This window comes from Grammomys surdaster, unplaced genomic scaffold (genome assembly GCF_004785775.1).
Source record: "Grammomys surdaster isolate TR1022 unplaced genomic scaffold, NIH_TR_1.0 126063, whole genome shotgun sequence".
Classification (NCBI taxonomy): Eukaryota; Metazoa; Chordata; class Mammalia; order Rodentia; family Muridae; genus Grammomys; species Grammomys surdaster.
The window spans coordinates 4,350,920-4,374,084 of record NW_021620873.1 but is presented as its reverse complement, the minus strand read 5'-3'; the positions used below and the strand labels follow the sequence as shown (position 1 = coordinate 4,374,084).

Below are 23,165 nucleotides of genomic sequence, written 5' to 3'. Positions count from 1 at the left end.
TTATGATTACATTAGGAAGCATTGGTTTTTGTTTAATTCACATAAAGCATATATTTAATAGACCAATATTTTCATATGTTCATAGCACTTTTTCATAAGTAGTTTTAAAGCATATCAATGATTATAGGTAACATGTTCCATTGTTTCCATAAATTCTGTTTGTCTGAATGAGACTGTTTTCAAGATGTACTCCTTGTTTATTCTGTGTTGGTGGAGGTGTGATGTCTTGTTTCTTAAATAGCTTTTTCATTTACATATATTTCAAATGGATGTCATTATATTAGTTCCCCGGGGGTAAAAGTATTCCAAAAAGAAGTACTTTAGACTCCAAATATGAAAAATGAAGGAAAGAAATGTTGCAGAAACCATGCTAAGAATTCTTCTTAGAGCCTTCTCAAACCCAGTCATGTGTTAACCAGCACAGTGAATATAGAATTTTAGCATTTCATATAAAATACTGGCTTCCATGTTCTAGGTTAGGTTCATTTCTCTTTTATTTAGTTATAGGGAAGAAATTACTTTTATCTGACACTATTGGAGAAAATGATGGCATATATATATTCAGTTTCATAGCATAGTCTTTTCATTCTTTCCTTTAACCTTTAAATGTTGCTGTTTGTTTTCAGATAAATGCAGTCTCACTCTTTCTCCTTTACCTGGTAGAAATGATTTCCTCGGGGCTCCAGATAATCTATAACACGGATGAGGTACGATTTTTCCCAGATTTTCTGTTACAGAACTTTGTGTAGAGGATATCTGATTTTTCCTTTCTTAAAAATGTAATTTTAATTTGATAAAAGATGCATGTTTTAAAATCTTATAATTAGATAATAGATTTTGGATTATTATGAGATTATCTTTATTAAATTACCTTGTGTTAATTTTTGGTGTATAAAATGATGGGTTTCATTATAATACATATGTGTACTTATATATGTATACATACATACATACATATATACATACATCTAAATAGATATTTTTTTAGTTTCCTCATATTGCCTCAACTTTTATCCCTCCACCTCATTCTACCTATTACTCTTACTTCCCTCTCTTTCTTTAGACTTCCTCCCTGTTCATAGTCCATCTGTTACTTTTATGTGTCATATGTGCATATGCAGGAATGTATGTGTATGTATGTGTGTGTATACACACACATACACACACACACCACAGAGTTTTCACATGTTTCTTTTTTTAGATTTAGTTTGACATGTTTCTTAGTTATGATTGCTATTGCTTGACAAAACATCATGACCAACAATCAAGTTGGGAGGAAAGGATTTGTTTGACTTACTCTCCAACCAGACTGTTCATCATTGAAGAAGTCAGGACAGGATCTCACACAAGGCAGGGACCAGGAGTTCATACAGAGGCATGGAGGGTGCTGCTTACTGGCTTGCTCATCATGGCTTCTCAGCCTGCTTTCTTACAGAATTTAGGACCACCAGCTCAGGGTTGACTCTACCTGCAATGGACTGAGACCTCCATGAATAAGTAAGAAAATGCCTTACATCCAGATTTTATGATGCATTTTCTCAGTTAAGAGTCCCCCTTCCATATAACTCTAGTCTGTGTGTCAAGCTGACAGTGACTAGCCAGCATAACATGAAATCGTGTGATGTTTATCTTTATGAGTTTAATGTATTTGGCTTAATATAATGATCTCCAATTGCATCTACTTTCTATAAAAGAGACATGCAATTAAAAGCAAGCATAGTATAAAGCAGGTGACAGAAGTTGAGTGAATGCTCTGTCTCAGATCATCTGAATAGAAGAATGTAACTCAGAAAGTTTTAGTAACAGTGAAAATGAAGTAGCTTTCACAGGTTTTCTCAGCATTTTTTCACACCATTGCTTTTTATAATTCATCCATTAAAATGTCAAACAAACAAATGACTTTTCATCATATCTTCCTACTTTTATTTGTAGGATCTTAGTGTTTCCTTTTTTCCACCAAAACAAAATGTTGTTTTTATTGTCACTGTGTAAACTGTAAGGGATTTATATTACAGTGTCATGAAGCTTTCCTTTGACCGGCACCAACATGAAAGGAATCACACAGGCACACATGTGAGGAAGCACACAGGCTCACATGTGATGTGAGGAAGCACACAGGCTCACATGTGATGTGAGGAAGCACACAGGCTCACATGTGAAGAGGCACACAGGCTCACATGTGATGTGAGGAAGCACACAGGCTCACATGTGATGTGAGGAAGCACACAGCCTCACATGTGATGTGAGGAAGCACACAGGCTCACATGTGATGTGAGGAAGCACATAGGCTCATATGTGATGTGAGGAAGCACACAGGCTCATATGTGATATGAGGAAGCACACAGGCTCATATGTGATGTGAGGAAGCACACAGGCTCATATGTGATATGAGGAATCACACAGGCACACATGTGAGGAAGCACACAGGCTCATATGTGATGTGAGGAAGCACACAGGCTCACATGTGATGTGAGGAAGCACACAGGCTCACATGTGATGTGAGGAAGCACACAGGCTTATATGTGATATGAGGAAGCACGCAGGCTCACATGTATTGACATATTTAGAGATGTTCTCTTGCCCACCCTGACACTTCCTCCTTGCCCAGCTCCTGTTCCTTTCTCTTTGTCTCTTTCCACATTCGCACCTTCTGTCCTGTGTGGTTTGGCTTTGACCAGTGTCATCTGTGTGACTATAGGATTGGAATTATCAACTGGAGCTTCGTGGTACCTAGCATTTATATAACTGAAGACAAAGTCTCTCCTCTTCCCAGAGTCTTTCAGTTCCGAATGGCTATGCAGGAAGGGAAAGGGTCCCACAAGCTTCTCCCAACCGTGACTGACTGTTGAGATGGCCAGTCTTGTGCAGGCCTAACACAAGAACCTGAAGCTGCTGTGGTTCATGATTAAATTGCCTTTGCTGTGTCCAGGAGATGAAATTTCTCTACCTGGCTCCCTGTCTTTAAACTCTTGAATTCTTTCCATTCCCTCTTCCACAATATACTCTGAGCTTTAGTTCGAGGTGTATACATGGCTAGTTTATGAATGAGCCTTTATTTGTTTCCACCATTCATTGCAAAAAAGAGACTTGATGTTGTTTCTATTTGTGAAGATCAGAAGTAATTTGTCTCATATGGCCTACGACCTTCTGAGAAATGGGGTTTTTGATCAGGCTTATAGTTTTCTTCTGTAGAGCAGATCTGAAATCTTATAATAATAACAACAACACTAAATAATTAAGGTTTTTAAAATAAATAAATATGTTTTAAATAATTTTTTTTAGTGAAAGAAAAGCTAAGCCAGGTCTTTTCTATTTTCATTTGTTTGTAATACCTTTCTACCCTAAGGTGGTACTCTACATGATGGTAAGGTGATGTTCTGAGAGCCAGCAAAAATATGTGTCCTGTTTGTTAATCCTTTCTTTTAGGATGTATCTTTTTACTGGCAAATTGAGACAATTACTATTCAGAGTTGTTTTAACAGATGTGTTTGTTTTTGTTCTTTTCTTCCTTTTTTAATGTTTTCCTAGACTGTTTTGATTAGTTGCCGTATTTTTTCCTTATATCTTCTTGAGTATATCTGTGTGTATGTGTGTGTTTCTTTAGTTCCCAATATCCTTTATAGAATTGGTTTATATTTAAGACATGCTTTGGTCAGTTTTTATCATGGGCAGTTTTGCTAAGTAGAATAATCAAGATCAGCTAATCTGATTTTTCAGAAGCTGAAATCCACTCTCTAAAATACAGTCTCTGGCATCAGAAGATGGGTCTTGCCTTTACACGTGTCTGAATCCTTTCCCCTTGCAGCTGTTACTGTCCAAAGTGGTTTTCATATTCTCAACTTCTTCAATATATAGAATCCTCAGATAGTTATTTTTATGTTACAAATGATGAAGTAATGTATAGGGTCACTAAGTATCTTCAAGGTTGCACATGTGGTAGTGATGCTAGAATTGGAACTGAATGGTCTGGCTCAAGATTTTATTCTCTGTATTTTGAGTGTTATCTCCTTATTTCACTTGCACAGATATGAGATGCATCTGTCACATGAGACCATACCCTCAACTGTGCCAATGAGACCCAATATGTTCAGGTTTATTTATATATGAAAGGCTATATGTAATTATTTAATAAATATTATGAAGAATTTGTCATGCTATACACTGATGTTGGAGAACTGGGGAAAGAGATCCAATAGCTAACTACTCTAAGTGTAGTGCATTAGGACAGCCAGTGGTTGAAGAAGTATTTCAAAATCCTAGATGAAATAAATTACACAAACTTCTGGAGAAGGCTCCAGATAGAGGGTGAGAAAGTGTAAAGTTTGTTGCATTGTGTGTTCCTGCCATGCGTTCACATCTGGATTGTGGTAGATGGTCAGAGCTTGCTTTATCACTTGTGAGAGGTCAGAGGCCATGCTGAGGATCTGCAGTTTTATTCCTAAGGATGACTGGCGAAGGGAGTCTGGGGCAGGAGCATGTCTTATGTTGATTTCATCATTATGTAAAGACTTAGTTGCAGAGGTTGGATTTGGAATAGGAAAAGTAGGTTCTTTTAATCAACAAGAGAGAAAAACTGTAACAGATATGTGTTTTAGAAGAAGATATTTTATTTAAGATATAATAACAGATAAAAGTCAGTACATGTAATTTGTGAATGGATGAGTAGTGCAAGATAAACAGATATGACAATTACACCACCTTTGTAATCAGGCATAGCTCACCAGGATTGTTAACTGACATACAGATAATGTTAAGAGAATCATTACATGTAGCGGTTAAGAGGTCAGCTCTGCAAATTTTAAGCTCAGAGTATCTATTAAACTTTGAAGGCAAGGGGCCACACCAGTGGTTTTGGAAGTTTAGGAGAGATGGCTTGACTAGTGATGAGAATTCTGGTATTAATTATACAGGACATTTAAATCATGGAACTGCATGTTACCTGAAGCATGAATGCAACTGGAAAAGAGCGGAATCCTCATCACATCAGTAGAATGTTAAAGGGGAAGAGTTAGTGAAGGAGAACAAAGTATAGGCTAAAAAGAGAAAACTGTAAAAGTCACCTCAGCAGTCATAGTGGGAGATCAGTGATGTGGACTGAAATTTTACCATTGTTTTTGCCCCATTGTTGTGAGTGATAACCATGTACTTCATCTCCCTGTCAGAATACTTTTAAAAGTGAATGAGGCACTGTTTATAGTTACTTGAGGATAATACTCAAATCAAGATTATATATCATTGAAGACATCCTTGAGATTGATGGGAGGAATTTCAGTGGGACCAATGTCTTTTGGGGCAGGAAGAAGAAGGAGGGACACAACAGAAATGAAGAAATCTTTCAGAAGTATTCCTGATAAGGACGATAGCAAAGTGATAACAGTGGGTTGGGGATGCAGCTCAGTGATGGCCAGTGCTTGTCGCCCTTCCTCAGGGCCCTAAGACATCTTGCTGACACACATGAAAGAAACAAGATAACATAATGGGAAATATCCAGTAGAGATGTAAAAATGTAACCATTTGGGACTGAATGCACAAAGTACTTGATTACTGGATAGGATGAGACACAGTTCATAGATGGAGGGGTCATTTTTAGCTTTTATGTCTAATGCTTCAAACTGTAATGTTGTAATTGCTAAGAGTGAGCCTTAGCTGATCTTATTTTCTTTATTAAATAGGAACCAAGATGTCAGTTGGGCAGGAAATCCTCTGGGCCACAAGAGATTGCAGAAAGGATGAATAAGTCACAGTCTTGTGATTACCTTGAAAAAGATTCCAAGTACCATTTTCAATAACTAATTTTTATCATATGACTATATTATTCATTATTTGGATCTAATTAATAATTTGGAATTTATGCCACAAACCAAAACACAATTTATTTGTGCCAAGTGAATGGTTTGTTATCTGGAAGGAATCACTCACTTATTGTATTCCTCTTAAATTTACTTAAAAGGAATTTTCACATCTTCTTTCAGTCAGGTTCATAAATTATTATTTGAAATTATACTTTGCTGTACTGTCAAATAAATGAGTAGCACTGTGTGCAAAGTCTCAGTGCTTGTCAGAGAAAACTCAGAGGAGTCAACATGTTGCATCATGGCTGTGATTTACAGTGAAGGGATAGACAGGAGACCAGGAAGAGGAATGGAACAAGAACACAAAAGTTTTTGTGTGCACAGGAATTACAGAGTCAGCATGTAAGTGCTCCTAAGAAGCATGCTTGGCTCCTCTAGCATCTCCTTGAATACAGGGGTGGAAATTGTCTCTCAAGCTGTCTGAAGACCCGTTGCTGAAGTTTTCTTTGAGGCTGATTGTACACGTAGCCTCTGCTTAGTTACATTCTACTTTCAACATCCCTGAAGGAAGGAAATTGTTTATCTTAACACCTAGTTATGCAAAGATATTGTTTGCATAAGCAGTTTAGGGACATTAAACACCAGTGAGGCTTAATAAATTATGCCTTAGTCTTCTTTGTGAAAGAATATCATGTATTAGTCATCTTAATTACAGGGTTTTTATAGCTTATGTACATAGATGATAAAATATTTTAGTATCATTTTTTTGAGCTTTTGAAATAGGCTAATCAGAAAATGGAAGGGTCCCTAACAAGAGTCAGTGTTATCACATTTCGTTTTTTCTAACCCCAAAGGGAGAGTTATATGATAACTACTAATGTATGAGAAACTCTAGGAATTTAGGCCAACAGCAGCATTCTTCAGTCATCAATATGCAGTGAAAATGATGTCATTTTACTATGAGACTATGTAGTTTTTCTGAGTTTTATTTTTTTACTTTTCCGCAGAAAATTAATACATGTAAGTTATCTTGGCATCTTAGGGTTTTCAAATGTTTTATTGAATTGCAGAGATACTGTCTTGCATTATTTTATACATCTGAAAATAAATATGTATAAATCTGTGGCTAGAGAGATGGCTTAGTGGTTATGTTCTCTTCCCAGCACCACATGACAACCCACAACTGCCTGTAAAAGTGTTTCAGGGGATCTGGCACCTTCTGCCCTTCACTGGTACTTCACACCTATGATGGTGTATAAGCAGGCAAAACACTTAGACAAATAAAATAAAAAGTTATCTTTAAAAAAATATAAATTCATCTACTATGTGACTGTTCTTTTCTATCCTGTTCCAATTATTTAGTCACATCTTATGGTTTATATGCAAAGTACAAACTTCCAACTGGAAGTAAAGGTCTATTTCCTTATTTCAACTCTGATTTACTGTGCTGATCATATTCTTTGTTAGACTTAGGAATTCACATTTTACAAGGAATGTTGTCTTCTCCTCACAAGCCTTAACTTTTTAGCATAAAATTCTCCACACTATTCCTCATCATTTCACACCCATACATTCTCTAATGGCTCTCCCTTCTTGATTCTTGAACCTGATAATTTATGGCATCTATGATTTTTTTAAGCCTGGTCTTGCTTCAGGATTGTGTATTGTTTTTGTATTTTGGTCTCATTGAGACAAATATAAAGAAAGTAGACAATTTGACTAATATATTCAATCATCCCAGGTATCAGGTCTCTTCTCACACAAATGCTGGTGCCAGTGTCTATGTCTGTGGTGCAGTTTGTGTGTGTCTTTCTTTTTTCTGTGCAGTCTGTGTTGTTTGTAATATATGTCCCTTGATGTGTTAATTGATGGTTAAGTAATGACTGGACTTGTGTTTCGAGTGGTGTTCCAGGTCCAGGCATACCTCCGGCTGTTCTCCTCAGCAGCCTGATGAGACCTAGAGTTTAGTTATTTAGAGTCAGGCCAAATCAGGAGTAACCAGTTCATGAAGCAGATTTGGAGATTTTATTGAGCATGAGAATTAGCAGAGAAGTGGGCACTCAGAAGAAAGTAAAGCATACCTAAAGGTGGGTGAAGCTTCCTCAGGTGAGGGCGGTGGCTTAGTGTTTTTACAGAAGCCAGATGTGGAGCCTTGGTGGAGTTTGAAGTTAGAGTTTTATCACTGGGTGGTGCCTGAGGGGGTCCTTGGAGGTTCGTAATTGATAAGGTTAATATCCATACCACAGGGACACTAGAAATTAGGATGTCTTTACTATCCATAGTTCTGTTAGAATTCTTAGACATTGTCTGGGAAAAGGAATGAGGCTCTGCCCAAGGTCATATAGATTCAGACTTTAAGCCTGGGTAGTTGCTACTTTGACACAAAACGTCTACATAGTAAAGGAATAGTAACTCTCAGCACAGTTATTTTGCATTCATTGGGCAGCATGTGAGTGCTGTGATACCCCTCTAGAGGTCAGTGGACAACACATGGGAGTTGAACTCCACCATTTGGATTCAGGGATAAAACTAAAGGTTTCAGGTTTGGCAGCAAGCAGCTTTATTTGCTTAGTCATCTTGCTGACCCCCAAATGCTAAGTATGCCAGAATTCTTGCTTGATGATAAGCTCTTTCCTTCTCTCACCAAAATTTCCTTGTCTTCCTGTTTATCTGTCCCCTTGCCTTTGCAGAAGTCCTCTATATTTTGGGGGGCATAATTTGGAAGCTCACATAGGAAGTGCATGACTTAGTTTTCACTAAATGCATTAATAGCTAACTGAGACTGTACCACCTGTCAGAACTCTGCAAACAAATGCAGTCCTCACGAATTCGGTGACTATGTATGTGCTAGAAGTATTATATAACTTTTCAGCATCCTGTGATAGCATATATATTATGTTGTATATGTTGTATATAATATATTAATGTATATAGATGATGCTATCAATGATATTCTGATGAATATTTATTCCTGTTTTTAAGTGGGATACTTGAATTTTTAAAATTAAGCTCTTATTTTGATATTGCTATCATTTTGTTAATTTTATGATCAGACAGTGAATTTATGATTAATCCAAATCAGTATCTTTGTTTTTTTTTTAAAGCTGAATTCAGACTTAAAATATTACTTTTGTAATTTTTGTTGGATATGTTAGTTTTATCATATTTTTAAAAGCCTGTTAGTAATTTGCATTTCAATCTAGCTTATAAATTATGCTTAATCATGACATACTAGGTTAACTCATGTTTTTAATATGACTTCAACGTCTTAAATAAACAACTATTTCCTTTTGACATATAATAAGATGACTGTGGAGAGTTGGCAGTTGATTTTTATTTTCATCCCAAGCTGCTTTAAACAAAAAGGCGATAAGCTGAAAGGTGAATTAAAAGCAGAAGGAGAATATTAGCTTCCTTTTGTCACAAACATACACATGCACATATACTCATAATGCATATGTATTCATGCATATACACATAAGCACAAAATAAATCAATGGAAATTTTAAAAGCAATACTGTTCAGCTATATAATAACTTAGCAAGGCTTAAGACAGAACTTCATAATATCACATTAATATTTTTCTAGTAATGTGGATATTCACATAAATAGTTTTATAGGCAGAAATCTTATCTCAGTTTCTCGTTTTGCTGAAGAATGAGTTAAGGGAAAAAGACCCAGTTTGAGAGCTGGTAGTGTTTTATAACTACAGACAAGAGAAGATAGACATGTATACTAATTAGAGGTGGTGGAGGGCAACATATGAAACAAAAGACACTGTGCTGTGGCTGTGGCTTTAAAAACAATGAGAACTATTAGCTATTGCATTCTTTTCAATTGAGGTTGATGGAAAATTCATTTTTTAAAAGAGCATTTCATCTGGAAATGAGTAAGGCTAACATGACTGAACCACTTGGAACCCAAGGCACCAGTCAGAGGTCAGTTTAATACCCAGAGCCCTGTGAGGAGCATCGGTAGATGAAGAAGGGCTTGAATGTCTCCCGTGAAATCATGACACTGTCAGGATTCACAAAACAGTTTTGACTAATTGATGTGACAAATGGTTGACCATGGTGCTGGAACAAGGACAAGAAAGACACAGCATTGTTAACGTTCACCAGATGTAGTTAACATCTAATTACTGCCATTAGCTGTTGGGGAATGGAGAGTATCACCTCCAACTGTTTTGAAAGGACCACTCAGGACCTGTGCAAAAGAAATTGGCTTTATTGTCAGAAAAGGATTGAAGAAAAGAGAACAAAAATCAGACTGTCCCCAGGTTGCTGTCTTTGTAAGAATGCAGTGGAGAGGGTGTAGCACGCCCAGGTGGCTTCGTTTATCTTGGTGAAGCTCTCTTTAGTCTCCTGTGTCCTTCACAGCTTCCAACTGTGGGATGTGTTCATAATCAGGACCTATAGTTACAGAAAGGACAGGAAGGAAAAGTAACTTTCTGGAAGTGTGGACTGAAAACTTGAGGTTGATCAACATGGGGCCAGAATTTTGCAGAAAAGGAAGCTCCTTTTTACTTTTTAAAAGGTTATTCTTTTACTCTTTAAAGCTTTACAGTTAATATGTGTCTGTATTTTATATAGTCGTTTTAGTTTCTAAATATTACACAGTATAAAATAGGTTCTATGTTTTACTTGGTTCTTATGATGCATAGTCCTCATAAATGATAATAGTACCTCATTGAAGAGTTATAGTTGGAACACTGAATGGATTTAAATTTTATCTCTGTACTGTATAATGCTAATTAGGTCCTCACCAAAATTAAGAGTTGTATTTGGAAAACTAAGTATAGCAGAGACTCACAGTAATATAGTAATGACAAGAATTCAGCATGTTAATTAAGTACTTTGGGGTCTGGGTATATAGCTTAGTTGGAGAGTGATTGCTTAGAATATACAAAGCCCTGAGTTCCATCTCCAGCATCCCCCAGACTAGGTGTGCCACATACTTGTAATCACAGCACTTAAGAAGGAAGACCAGAAGTTCAAGGTCATCCTTGGTTATACAGCTTAGAGATCAGCCTGGAGAATGAGGTCCTGTCTTCAGAAAAAGAAGGGAAGGCAATATTCTCTAGGCGGTAATTTGATACTGTGATTTCAGATGGTGTGTAATTATTCTTCTCACTGTTGCATGTCTTCTTATATTTTATTTTTTTCCCTTTCTTTTAGGTCTCTTTTATTCAAAACCTTGTGTTTTGTGTAGAGAGAGTTTACCGTGTTCCTGATTTTGGTGTCTGGGAAAGAGGAAGCAAATATAATAACGGCAGCACAGAACTGCATTCAAGGTATTTGCCCAGTTTTGAGGATGTTCTTAGTGTTGTTTACAGGTGTAGATTTAAATATGAAACGAAGAATCCAAAGCATTAGATTGGGTCTGTTGTCTCTGTGTTGATTCCAGTACAGGTTGTTTTCCTGTTTGTAATCCAAGTAGGATTCACTTAAAATAAAAGCAGTGTTCTTGGCAACATAAACTGGTGTCTGAAAGGAGCAAGGCCTATCTCCCACTTCTCACCCACAGTTCATCTCTCTCTCTTTTGCCATAGCTTGGCCTTTCTGGTAAACCATTTTGTGTCTTTTCCTCTGTAATTCCATTATTTAAAATATCAAGTGTGTCAAAATGTCCAAACACCAGCTATGCATGCAATTCCTGTGAGATTCCTTTCCACTTCACAGAAATCATTTCTACCTGAACCACAGGCTCTCATACTTATCAGTAAAGGTTAGCATTCTTTGGCCTGACTGTCATTGCCATGTTGAGTTGTAACTTGTGTTTGAATAAGCAATGATAGCTAATGACTGAGGTTGGTAATTTATACATTCTCTGTATTTGTTGCTGGAGAAATAGCCTTAACAACTGATGGCATCTTTTATTTATCTTAACTTATTGCCCTGGGGGGTTATCCTTTAACTGATTAAAAAACAGTCTGAGTCCCTAGGCTCTGCTCTTTTTCTGAAAGGTAGGTGGTGCACTGAATTTAAGCAAAAGTTATCACTAGAGCTTAGTTTGAATTGCTGAGACTTAGGTGAAGAATAGAACAAGTCTAGAAAGTACTGGTAAAGGAATCTGTATCTCTGGAGCTGGAGAGATGACTTAGCAGTTAAGAGCATGCACTGGTCTTACACAGAGGATTTGAGACCCCTTCCCAGCATTCATTGTCTGGTGGCTTACTGCCTCTTGTAATTCCAGCTCCAGGATCTGATGCCCTCCAGGCACCTGCACTCATGTGCACATGATCCCTATCAAGCACACACATGCACATAATTAAAAATAATAAAATGAAAAATGTCTACAACTTTGTATGTTTTGATCAATGACTAATTTCCTACACTACATTAAGCTAATGTAACATACTTATTTCAAAACTCCCTCCGAATCCTAGCTGTGTAAACTTGCATAAGTGATGTAGTCTTTGTGTGCCTCTGTTTCATCTTAAAATGAAGCTGAAAGCAGTTACTTTACAGAGTCGCTGGGGTAATTTAAGTATGCTGTATACCTTGACTGCCTGGCGTTAGTATGAACTGGAATACTGATGTGTCACTTATTTTAAGAAAATTTCAGCACAAAAGACTGGAATAAAAAGCACTGTCAGATTAATCCTGAAAAGCTGATATTATAGAGCATTCTCTATAGATTTTTATTCACATGGAACGTTATTACACGTACAGCAGAATAATAGCAATCATTGAACTTGGTGAAGTAGAGAAATTTTGTGGGAAAGCTCCATTTAGACATCAAATCTGGTGAATACTAAACATTATAATATGTTTTATTTCGGCCGTCCTCTAACTTAAGATTCCAGCATCCGGAGAGCAGTGAATCACAGGGGAGAAGACGATCCGCTCAGGCAGTGTTAGTTATCATTCTTCCTTTTAGCATATTTGCCCCTTCCGTGCTTTTTAATAACCACTTAAGGATATGCCAGTCTGATTTCTCTGTATTATTTTCATCCTGAAATATGAAAACTTAAACTTCTTTCCTATATACCAAAACTACCTTAAACTCTGAAAGAACTCCAGGTAAAAATCCCTTTTAAAAGTGGACATCTTAAGAGATTTCAAGTGGTTTTCTTGTAACTCAGATGCCAGACTTTAATTCAAGGATTAGAAAATCATCACGCTATGCTCTCTATTCTTGCTATGAAAAATTAAATTTAACTGTAGCCGGCCAGTTTTTTCAACTGGATAAGTAATGAAGTTTCCCATTTGAGGTTGTGTGATAGGTTTTATACATTTAACATTCACCTTATTGTTTATTGTATAAAAATGTATAATCTGCCCAGAGAATTTTATTTTTTCTTACACACCTTCCAACTCTACAGTGACCCTGAACTATTATCCGTGTGTGCCTGTGTTTGCTGTGCTGTCTCTCATGTTGAAAGAATACAGTTTGAAATGTCTCATGGTGTTCATGGACACAGTGATAGTATTAGTGGCAGGCAGCCAGTATCTTCTGTCCTATGTGGTAAAATATAGAGCTAATTCCAGCTAGGGTCAAGTTGTGACCCTTCACTGATCTCTGTAATATACACCTCCAGATTACGTGAGCCTGCTTAGACCTGCTCACTACCAGCAAATTTACTAGCCTTTCTGTATCTGCAAGCTTTGCTCATAATGGCTTTGAATTAATCAGTGCCGGTTCTCTTCTGCTTCTAGAAGCTGGGGATACTTCTAGATAACACTATCATAGATTGAACAGACCATAAGGAGAAACTGTGTTTGATGTACTTACCCTACTGAATGTCATAGTTTTACATTGTAGTACTTTGTGGATTATCAGCTGTTTCTCCTCAGAAAATGACATTGCTGACTGGGAGCTGTTTAGTACCTCAAGAATAGAATTGTACCACATTTTTCTAGTCTGAGAAAAGATAAAATTTTAAGTATGTTTTCTACTGAATTGCTATTACTTTTATATCACTGTAAAAGAATACTAGTGTCTTAGTCACTGTTCTATTGCTGTGAAGAGACATTATGATCAAGAAAAGTCTTATAAAGGAAAGCATTTAATTGGGGCTTGCTTACAGTTTCAGAGCTTTGATCAATTATCATGGTGGTGGGAAGCATGGCCCTGGAGCTGAGAGCTTTACTGATCCTCAGGCAGCAGGGTGGGTGGGGGGGAGAGAGAAAGGCCTGCCTTAGGCTTTTGAAATTCCACAGCCCAACTCCAGTGACATAAGTCCTCCAAGAAGGCTCCAGCCTTCCCAAACATTATCATTCCTTGGTGACTAACAAATGAGCCCCTGGGAGGGAGATATTCTCATTCAAAGCAGGACAACTACTTAAGTCCTACAGTATGCTTTAACCGTTTATCTGAATCCCATTAAAATAACACTCTTAGATTTTCTTCTTTTTTTTTACTGGATGTTTTATTTACATTTCATATGTTATCCCCTTACCCCATTCTTCCCCCTACCAGGGAACCCCCTATTCCCTCACCCCTTCTCCTGCTTCTCCGTGAATGTAACCCCTACCTACCTCCCCACTCCCACTTCCCCACCCTCAAATTCCCACTCACTGGGGCATCCAGCCTTCATGAGGCCAAGGATCTCTTCTCCCACCTATGCCCAACAGGGCCCTCCACCCTTACATATACAGCTGGAGCCATGGATCCCTCCCTAAGTGCTCCCAGGCTGTTGGTTTAGACCCTGGGAGCTCTGGTTGGTTGGTATTGTTGCTCTCCTCATGGGGCTGCAAACCCTTTCAGCTCCAACAGTCTTAGGGCTTCAGTAAAAAGATCTACTGCTGGTCTTGGGGAGATTGCTCATTTGCCTAAGAATTATTTGCACCTGTTTTGATAACTCCATCCCATGTTAAAATGCAGGATATGGTGGTACACTGGTTAGGCAGAGGTATGTACATCCTTGGGGCTTGCTGGTCAACCAGGCTGGCCATTTTTCTCTGAAAAAAACAAAAAACAAAAAATCATTGCTGTCAATTCCTGGTCACTGTGATTCTCTTGAGTCAGGGGTCTCTCTGTAGTCCATGTGGTACATATTTATACTTTCCATACTTTCTTACTCTGCAGTTCTCTCTATGTCTGTGCTTCCCAGTTGTCTATAGCAGGAGTGGGAATGGGGAAGGTGACTGTTGCCTTGGCTCTGGCTCTCTGTTCTTTTGGCACGCTGGGTAACACTCCTCTAAGCTGTACTTTGTATGCAGGAAGGCTGCTGTCCCTGAACCACTAAAACACGTTTCTTGTTCAGAACCTACAGTCTTACTCTTTGACAGCTACACTTGACCAGCCCTTTAATAGTTGCAGTCTGGTACTGAAGAGCTATAGGATATATATTTAACTCACTAGAAACATCAGTTCCTTTATAGAGGGAACTGCAAAAAAAAAAAAAATTTGGAGGGCTGTATGATTTTTCCCCCTTAGCTTAAGTGATAGAATCAGAACCATATTCCAAATTAAGAACATCAGGGTGAAAAATAAACCCTGCTAGACTGTGGCTCCGAGGTTATTTTCGTTCCTGACTTGACATTCAACTCCTCTGTAGGCTAAACTCACTTAATATTTTTTTAGATAAAGTCCAGATTGTTGTTGTTTTCTTTAAATGGTACTCGTCATCCATTTATCTGAACTTAGTCTAAGCACAGTCTTACCCTTTCTGGGCTGCCGCAGAAGGCTCTATTAATCACTCCAAACTCGCCACTTCTCTTCAAGTGTTTCCTAAGTAACCATTGGCTGGACCCATGCTATTTCCTCGTGCTTTTTCACTGATTTGGCTTTTTCTAGGTCTGAGTTTCTTTCAGCGTCTCCTGGGACAACTGGGGTGATTCCAGACCATGTTCTTTCTTCCTCTGTCTTCCGATCATTCTCCAAGGCCTGTGTTAAACGCTCAAAGAGCACTTCGGTGTCTATTTATAGCAGCGGCAGTTCTCAACTCCCAGTTACATACCCAGCTAATCTCGCATTGCCTCTGGGGCTGCATTTAAACCTATAACTTCTTCATTTTGGTGAAGATTCAAGTTTTACTTATAAAGTATCCGTTGAATCCTAAGGCCTAACCTTGGGAAAGCTTTCAAAGCATTAGCTCATAAATAGACTCTTATGCTCAACCAAGTCGTCTCCTTGTGTCATCAGTAGCTCTGGCCTTTGAGATTAAAGACGACATTAAAAGTGAAATGATTAAAATTGATTATATTTTAAAAAATTTTTATATTGTGTTCTTCTTGTGTTTTAGTAAAGTAAAAACCAATAAAATATTAGATATGTAGTAGTTTAAGATTCCTTTAGTGACCATTTTATTCCCATGGTATTCATTGTTTAAGGCAACTGTTTGGTAGTTTTTCTTCTTTTCTTATCTTTTTATTATTTTTTTATTCCTCTCTCAGATATTATATCCAGACTGTAATTTCCCCTCCCTCCTCTCCTCCAAGCCCCTCCTCCCCACTTTCACACCCCACCCCACCCCCATCACTCTTTCTGCATTTCTGTTCAGAAAAGTGCAGGCCTCCCCTGGAGATGGACCAGACATGGCAGATGGAGTTGCAATACGAGTAGGCACCTCCCCAGTAGGAGGAGAAGTGTCTCAAAGGCCTTTGTTCCCACTGTTAGGAGTGAGTCCTACAAGAAAACCAAGCTACACAACTGTAGTAAAGATGCAGAAAGCCTAGGTCAGGCTCATGCAGGCTTCCTGGCTGTCAGTTCAGTCTCAGCCCATAACAGCCCAGACTGGTTGATTCTGTGGTTGATTCCTGTAGTGTCCTTGATCTCTCTGGCTTCTATAATCCCTTCTCCCCCTTCATCCACAGGATTCTCTGGGCTCTGGCTAATGTTTGGCTGTAAGTCTCTGTATCTGTTTCCATCAGTTACTGGATGAAGCCTCCTTGATAGCAATTGGGCTATGCAACCTCTGGGTCCTGGCCCTCCAGGCAGTGTCAGGGGGTAAGCTCCCTCTCATGGCATGGGTCTCAAGCTAGACCAGTCATTGTTGGCCACTTCCACAATTGCTGCACCACCTTTACCCCAGCACATCTTATAGGCAGGACAAACTGTAGGCTGAAGGTTTTGTGATTGGGTTGGTGTCCAAATACCTATTCAGGCTCCATATTCCCTATGCCAGGAGTCTTAGCTAGAGGTACCTCTAAAAATCCTGGGGATTCCCATTACACTATGTTTCTAGCTTGTCCCCAAGATAACAAATTCCAGTAGTCTCTCCCAGTATACACTCTTTCTCCATCCTCCCTGAACTTGATCCCTCCTATTCCTGTCCCCACCAACTGCCAGTCCACCTGTGATATCTATTCTATTTCCCATTCCTAGATTCATGTCCCCCATTGAACCTTCCTTGTTACTTTTCTCCTTAGGTCTGTGGATTGTAGCATGGCTGTCCTTTACAGCTACTGTCCACTTATAAGTGAGTAGCCATGTTTGTTTTCTGGGTCTGGGTTTCTTCACTCAGAATGAGGTTTTTTTTTTTTGTTTTTTTGTTTTTTGTTTTTTTTTTTTTTTTGAGACAGTATCTCACAAGTTGCTCTGGTTGACACCTCACAAGAGATTTGTCTTCTGCAGGCTAGCTTTTGCCTCCTAAGTGCTGGGATTAAAGGGCCTAGTTAGTAATCCTTGTGTAAGTTTTTGTTTTCTAATTTAACTATTAGAGAAGCTCTCTTCATCTGTTCTGCTACATTTTCCATACTGAACTGTGCATGGCCATCAGTACATTGGCAGTCCTTTAAAGTCCTTGTCCCATAAATATGACTGAGCAGCTCAGGGGGTTAAGGCCAAGTGGTCTGGATAGGAGTTTGTGAGCCTGGTGTTGTGTCTTGGAATTTGTAGGCTTCTTGGTATATTTTAAATTACCTAGCTTTAATTCTATCATCTGCTCTAGAAATGATTTGCTTTTTAATAATGGATTACTTTATTACAAACATTTTGCAGTATTTTACCTCTTAAATGATGCTAGTACAACAAAAAAAGTGATATCAGCTTACAAGTATCTTACCAGCATATGTTCTATTGAACAATCACTTAATTTGGTCAACAACTAATAATAGAATCATTAATTAATTCCTTGTGCCATTGAAGTATTCTTTAATTCTTTTAACAGCTCATATTATTTGCCAGTACAAAGTAAGCTCACAATAGAAATAAGTTGCTGTTGCCAGAGACTTGAGTAGCAAGTGAATAAAAAATTAGTGTATTTGTCAATTTATAGCATTTAATTACTTAATATATTTGGAAAGAAGTTTAAAATATAATCAGTGAATATTTTTTTTAATCAAGGTGCAGTGTTTGTTTTTTTAAGATCATTTCCAAATTTGTTCTATAGCCATTAATTTTTCCTCCTCCCCAGCACCACTGCCTTTTGAGAGGTTGCCTTTTCTTTGTTTACTGATAAAGGTCTATTAAGTCCCAGCTTTTAGACTTAAATTATCCTTCTGTCTGGCCTCCCGAGTACTTGAAACCCATGCTAAGAAAACAGCTGTGAAACAAAGAAAAGTTAGAAGATTCACATTTTCCAATTTCAGTACTTACTAGAAAGGCAGACCTGGTCACTGATACTTAAAATATGGATATTTGGAAGGTGGAGACTGAGGCAGGGGGATGAGGAGTTCAAGATCATACTACGTAGTGAATTTAAGGCTAGCTTGGGCTATATTCAACCCTACGTCTAAAAATAAAAAGATAATATATCCACCCCAACTAAAACAAGACTAATTACAAAGCTACAATAATTTAAGATTGTATGATTTGTCCATACAAATAACCATAGAGGACAGCATTTAATTGGGGCTGGCTTGCAGGCTCAGAGGTTCAGTCCGTTATCATCAAGGTGGGAGGAGGGCAGCATCCAGGCAGGCACGGGGCAGAAGGACTTGACAGTTCTACGTTTTTATCTGAAGGTTGCTAGTGGAAGACTGACTTCCAGGAAGCTAGGATGAGGGTCTTAAAGCCCACATCCGTAGTGACACACCTACTCCGACAAGGCCACACACTCCCTGGCCAAACCATCACAATATATTTTGTCAATGTTTTAGTTATAATTCTTTTGCTGATTTTTGAGAGTCATATCTACACACACATACATATATATGTTTATATGCCAGTCTTTGTTTGTTTATTGAGGTACTTGGGATTGAACCTAGGACCTCATGCACATGAGGCAAGTGCTCTGCACTGAGTTATATCCACAACCCTTATCCTAATCTTTGAAAAGTGTTTTATTGTATATGTATATGTGTGTTCCCCACCTGCATACAGGAGCCTACAGCGGTCAGACAAGGTCAGTGCTGCTGAGTCATCTCTCCACCCTGCTCTTCTAATACTAATAGAGGCTTTTGTAATGGAAACGTTTTTAATTCCAGTGGAGTCCAGTTCGGCCATTCTTTATTTTATGCTTGATGATTTGTTTGATAGCTCTATGCCCACCCAGTCTTTGCTGAAGATTTCCTCCTAACCTCTCACCCCGCCCCCACACGCACAGTTTCAGTTTTACATTTGCGATCCGCTCTCAGTAATTTGATAAAAAGTGTGAGGCTTAGGTTGAGCTTGAGGGATGTTGTTTTTCTTTATTTGCCTGTCTAGATATTAGGCTCCCAACACCATTTGTTGCAGACTGTCTTCACTGAAACACTTTCTCACTTTTAAAAATACAATGAGGTAGTGTAGCTTAATGAACCACTTACCTAATAAACTCAAGGCCTGGAGTTTGAACGCTAGCATAAAAAAATAAATTTAATTACTTGATTGATGACATGGGCATTGGCCTGGCAGGATGGCACATCAAGTAAATGTGCTTGCCATGCAACCTGATGACCTCGGGTCAGTCTCTGGAACCTGCACTACAAGGAAAGCGCTTACTAGTAAAGGTTGTTCTTTTCCCACCACTATACTGCTCTCTTAGTCACACCAATTGGGAACTGCAGACTCGCAGTTCTAGGGTTTCTGTAGATCAAATTCTGCTCTTAGTTTCTTGAAGATTTTTCTGAGGAGGTTTTCTTATACAAGTGACTATTTCTAGATGCTCTTTCTTCATTGTTTCATGCAACCATCTGTTTTTAGAGTGTTGATACGATAGATTGCATTGATTTGCCTTTTCATTATTAAGCAGGCAGTTATCCCTGGAGTAAATCCCACTTATTTATAATGAAAGTTGATGTCACGTCTTGAAGAATGATGTTGAGGGTTTCAGTGTGTGTGCTCAGGAGAGTTGTATGGAACATAGGAATCTACAGATCTCATTTTATATCTTATTTATATCTTTTAGTGGCCAGGTAATGCTTGTTTCGTAACAGGAATTTTACATGGGAAAATTGTGTTCAATTTTTATTCAATTTAAATGTTTCATAGAAATCTAGTGAATCCTTCAGTCCTCTAGATTTGTCTTGACCATCTCTCAAGCCTCCCATTCCCTCTCTAGTTCGTATCTTCTTTTTCTTGAATTACTATTGTTATATACATAGGTGACTACATGAATATAAACACAACATACCGAGTCTGTTTAGCATCGCTTGTACGGATATTATTTTAGGTCTGCCTACTTGTCATTTAGTGGGCTCATCCCTGGAGACTACTCATTCTCCATCTCTCAGCAGTTGTTAATCACCCGTCACTCTTCATCTAAGGGTGGTCCACTAGATTTCCCCTAAGTTGGCATGTCACCTGCCATTGTCATTGGTCAGGTTTTGCTTAAGGAGCCATATTGTTGAGATTTCATGGATGTAATTTCCCTGCCATATCTATAAGAGTGAGTCCACAGCAGACTTTCAGGTCTTCTGGTTCTACGCTATTTCTTCTCCTTTTCCACGAGGTTCCCTGAGACATTGGTGTAGGTATTCTGTTATAGATACATTAAGTGGGGCTGGACACCCCACGGTCAGGTCAGTTGCTATCTGCATTTTGACCAGTTGTGGCATTCTGTTATGGTCTCCATCTGTCACAGAAAGAAGTTTCTTTGGTGGAGGATGAGATCTATGCCTATCTATGAGTATAAGGATAGATATTTAGAATGCCCGTAGGAAGGTAGAACAGAAGGTTCTCCTAAGATCCATGACCTCAGTAGTTGGCTAGATACAAGGCGTGATTTCTTTCCTGCTCTTTAGGCTTTAAGACTCAGTAGCTAGCTTTTGGTTACCATCAAAATATCAGTGCCACTATTCTACCTTTCACCAAATCTTGCCCTGCTTGTCATTGCTGTGATTCATAGGTGTCACAGCTAGGTGGGACTATTGATTGTGTCCATCTCTTAGCAGCTCATATAGCACCTTCTGGTACTGTGAAAGCCAGTCCTCAGGAAGGAAGAGTTTGGTTCAGATCAAGCTTGAATCATCCAAGTCCTGTTTCCAAAGTCACTTTTCATCCACATAGATTTTAATGTGTCTTCTCACTTATAATCGCATAGGAAGTTACTGAGAACAGTGTGTATAAACCTCTAAAAATGTTGATGAGACAGTAATTAATAGCTTAGTGTGGTGGTTCCAATTTATTCTCTCATTTGTTCAGTTTCTTATGGGTCCTGGCAAAGTTCAGGATTTATGCGTGGTCAGAAGCATCCCACCACTGCCTTGTTGGGTTAATTTTTCCTGGGGGAGATGTAAATAAACACCTGTTCACCCAGACAGGGTCCTGACAACAGAACAAGGGAACAACTGCATCCATGTTCAACCTGGTGAACCAGTGGCCTTACTATACTTACAGGAGCAAGCCAGAGGGTGCTTAGAGTAACATGGGTGAGCACAGAAGCTGCATCACCAGACAGTCCCACCCCAGTGTAGACGATGACTTCCACGCTGCATAGTTGAAGTGACTCTTCTCAGCCTACTTCACCTCAACTTCTACACTCCATACATGGGCACCTCCACAAACCACATGCAGCTGATTAGAACAAGATCTGTTGGGAGGGTAGCTGGAATTTCAAATGAGGGTACAGTGACCCTCCTCATCCCTCCTTTTCTGAGGGAACAGCAGGACCCACTGTGAGCATGCTGTGATTAACATAGTAACCACCGTGCTGTATACCTAGGATGGTATCCTACAACAGATCTACATATTCAGTCAATCATTCTGAAATGTAACATTTGTGCAAACACTTGTTTATCCAGCCCTCCTCCCAGAGAAGAGTGTAAACTGGCATTCTTAACATGTTCCTAGTGCTGCTGCTGCTGCTTTGGGGCTGCACTAGAGACATACTGATGTGATGACTGTTTGTTGAGTTTCAGTGGTACACATGTGCATTGTATACGGTTGGGCTGAGTAAACAAATACTCCTGTGCAGTGAGTAAAGTAAGCTGGGCGTGAGAGCTTCAGTTACAGCAGAAATGGGCACAGTCTAAGCAAGGGTGACAGCTCACTCTGCTGTAGCACTTGCACAGAATGTTCTATTTTTACTGAAGTAAGTAATTTTCAGCACTGTTATATGTAGCATCTAAGAGGCCAAATGAGTGGGGCATTGACAGAACTAACACTCATTTTATTACAGAGAATTGAGAGATACGGTGATCAGGAATGCTGTGAACATAAAGTAATGCCAATTTTATTGGATCCTAAAAAGACCAGACTTGAGTGGCTACACTAAATTACATTCTGTAACAAGTATATGACACACAAAATCTTCTTTAAAGCTCCAAATTGACACCAGAAAAGCCTGTCTCATTGATCTGAGTAATGATGCCCAAGCGGGCAGTGAGTGTACAGGGCTTACCCTGGTCTTTCTTGAGTTCATGAACAGAAATAAAACTGCTCCATTCCCTGGTAGAATCCAGGTCAAGGTGAACCTACAAATACTTTCCACGGATGATTAGTATGAAAAATGAAACTAAAGTAATGGACTGTGGGGATGGTGTTTTTCTCCTGTGTGGATTGTTATGAATGTTCATAAAGAAACTTGCCCACTGGATGTCTATAGTAATGTCTTCCCTTCTCTCTAGCTCTGTTGGTTTAGCAAAAGCAGCCTTAGAAGCGATTAATGGATTTAACCTCTTTGGAAACCAGGTAACTAAAAAAACTCAAACAACTAATTATTTGCATGTCTAAGTAATTTTACTACCTGTTATCAAGGTCATTTCTTTAAGACTTGTGACTATCTGAATTATTTATGGCAGCCCATGCTTGAACAACTTTGCTTGGAAATGATTAACTCCTTGAAGTTCACCTTTCATTAGTTGTTGGTGGTAGGATTCTGATAAGTCTGAGTTTGCTTGTTGGGTAAGCCCTGTATTCTCCAAACTGTTTGTGAGGAGCTGCACATTTTTGATGTGTTCCTGGCATTGTGCACCATATAGTTTCCATGTCACTTTCTCATGTTGGTTTCAATTTTATTCATTTCATGCAGAGAGTGAATTTTTATAATGTCTGCAGTAGGGATGGGAAGTTGTACGCCTAGTAAAGTCCTCCCTCCCTCCCTCCCTCCCTCCCTCCCTCCCT

General features: G+C 38.7%; 1 protein-coding gene across 5 annotated transcripts in view; it reads left to right on the top strand.

Moving 5' to 3' along the window:
- The window catches only part of Phkb (phosphorylase kinase regulatory subunit beta), a 172,927-nt gene that overhangs the window by 45,265 nt on the left and 104,497 nt on the right, over window positions 1–23,165 (top strand). For all 5 annotated transcript variants that reach the window (XM_028755473.1, XM_028755471.1, XM_028755474.1 and 2 more), the window contains 3 exons: window positions 627–707; window positions 10,970–11,085; window positions 22,670–22,733. In XM_028755473.1, coding sequence (XP_028611306.1) covers window positions 627–707; window positions 10,970–11,085; window positions 22,670–22,733 — 261 coding nt within the window. The remainder of the gene's footprint in view (window positions 1–626; window positions 708–10,969; window positions 11,086–22,669; window positions 22,734–23,165) is intronic.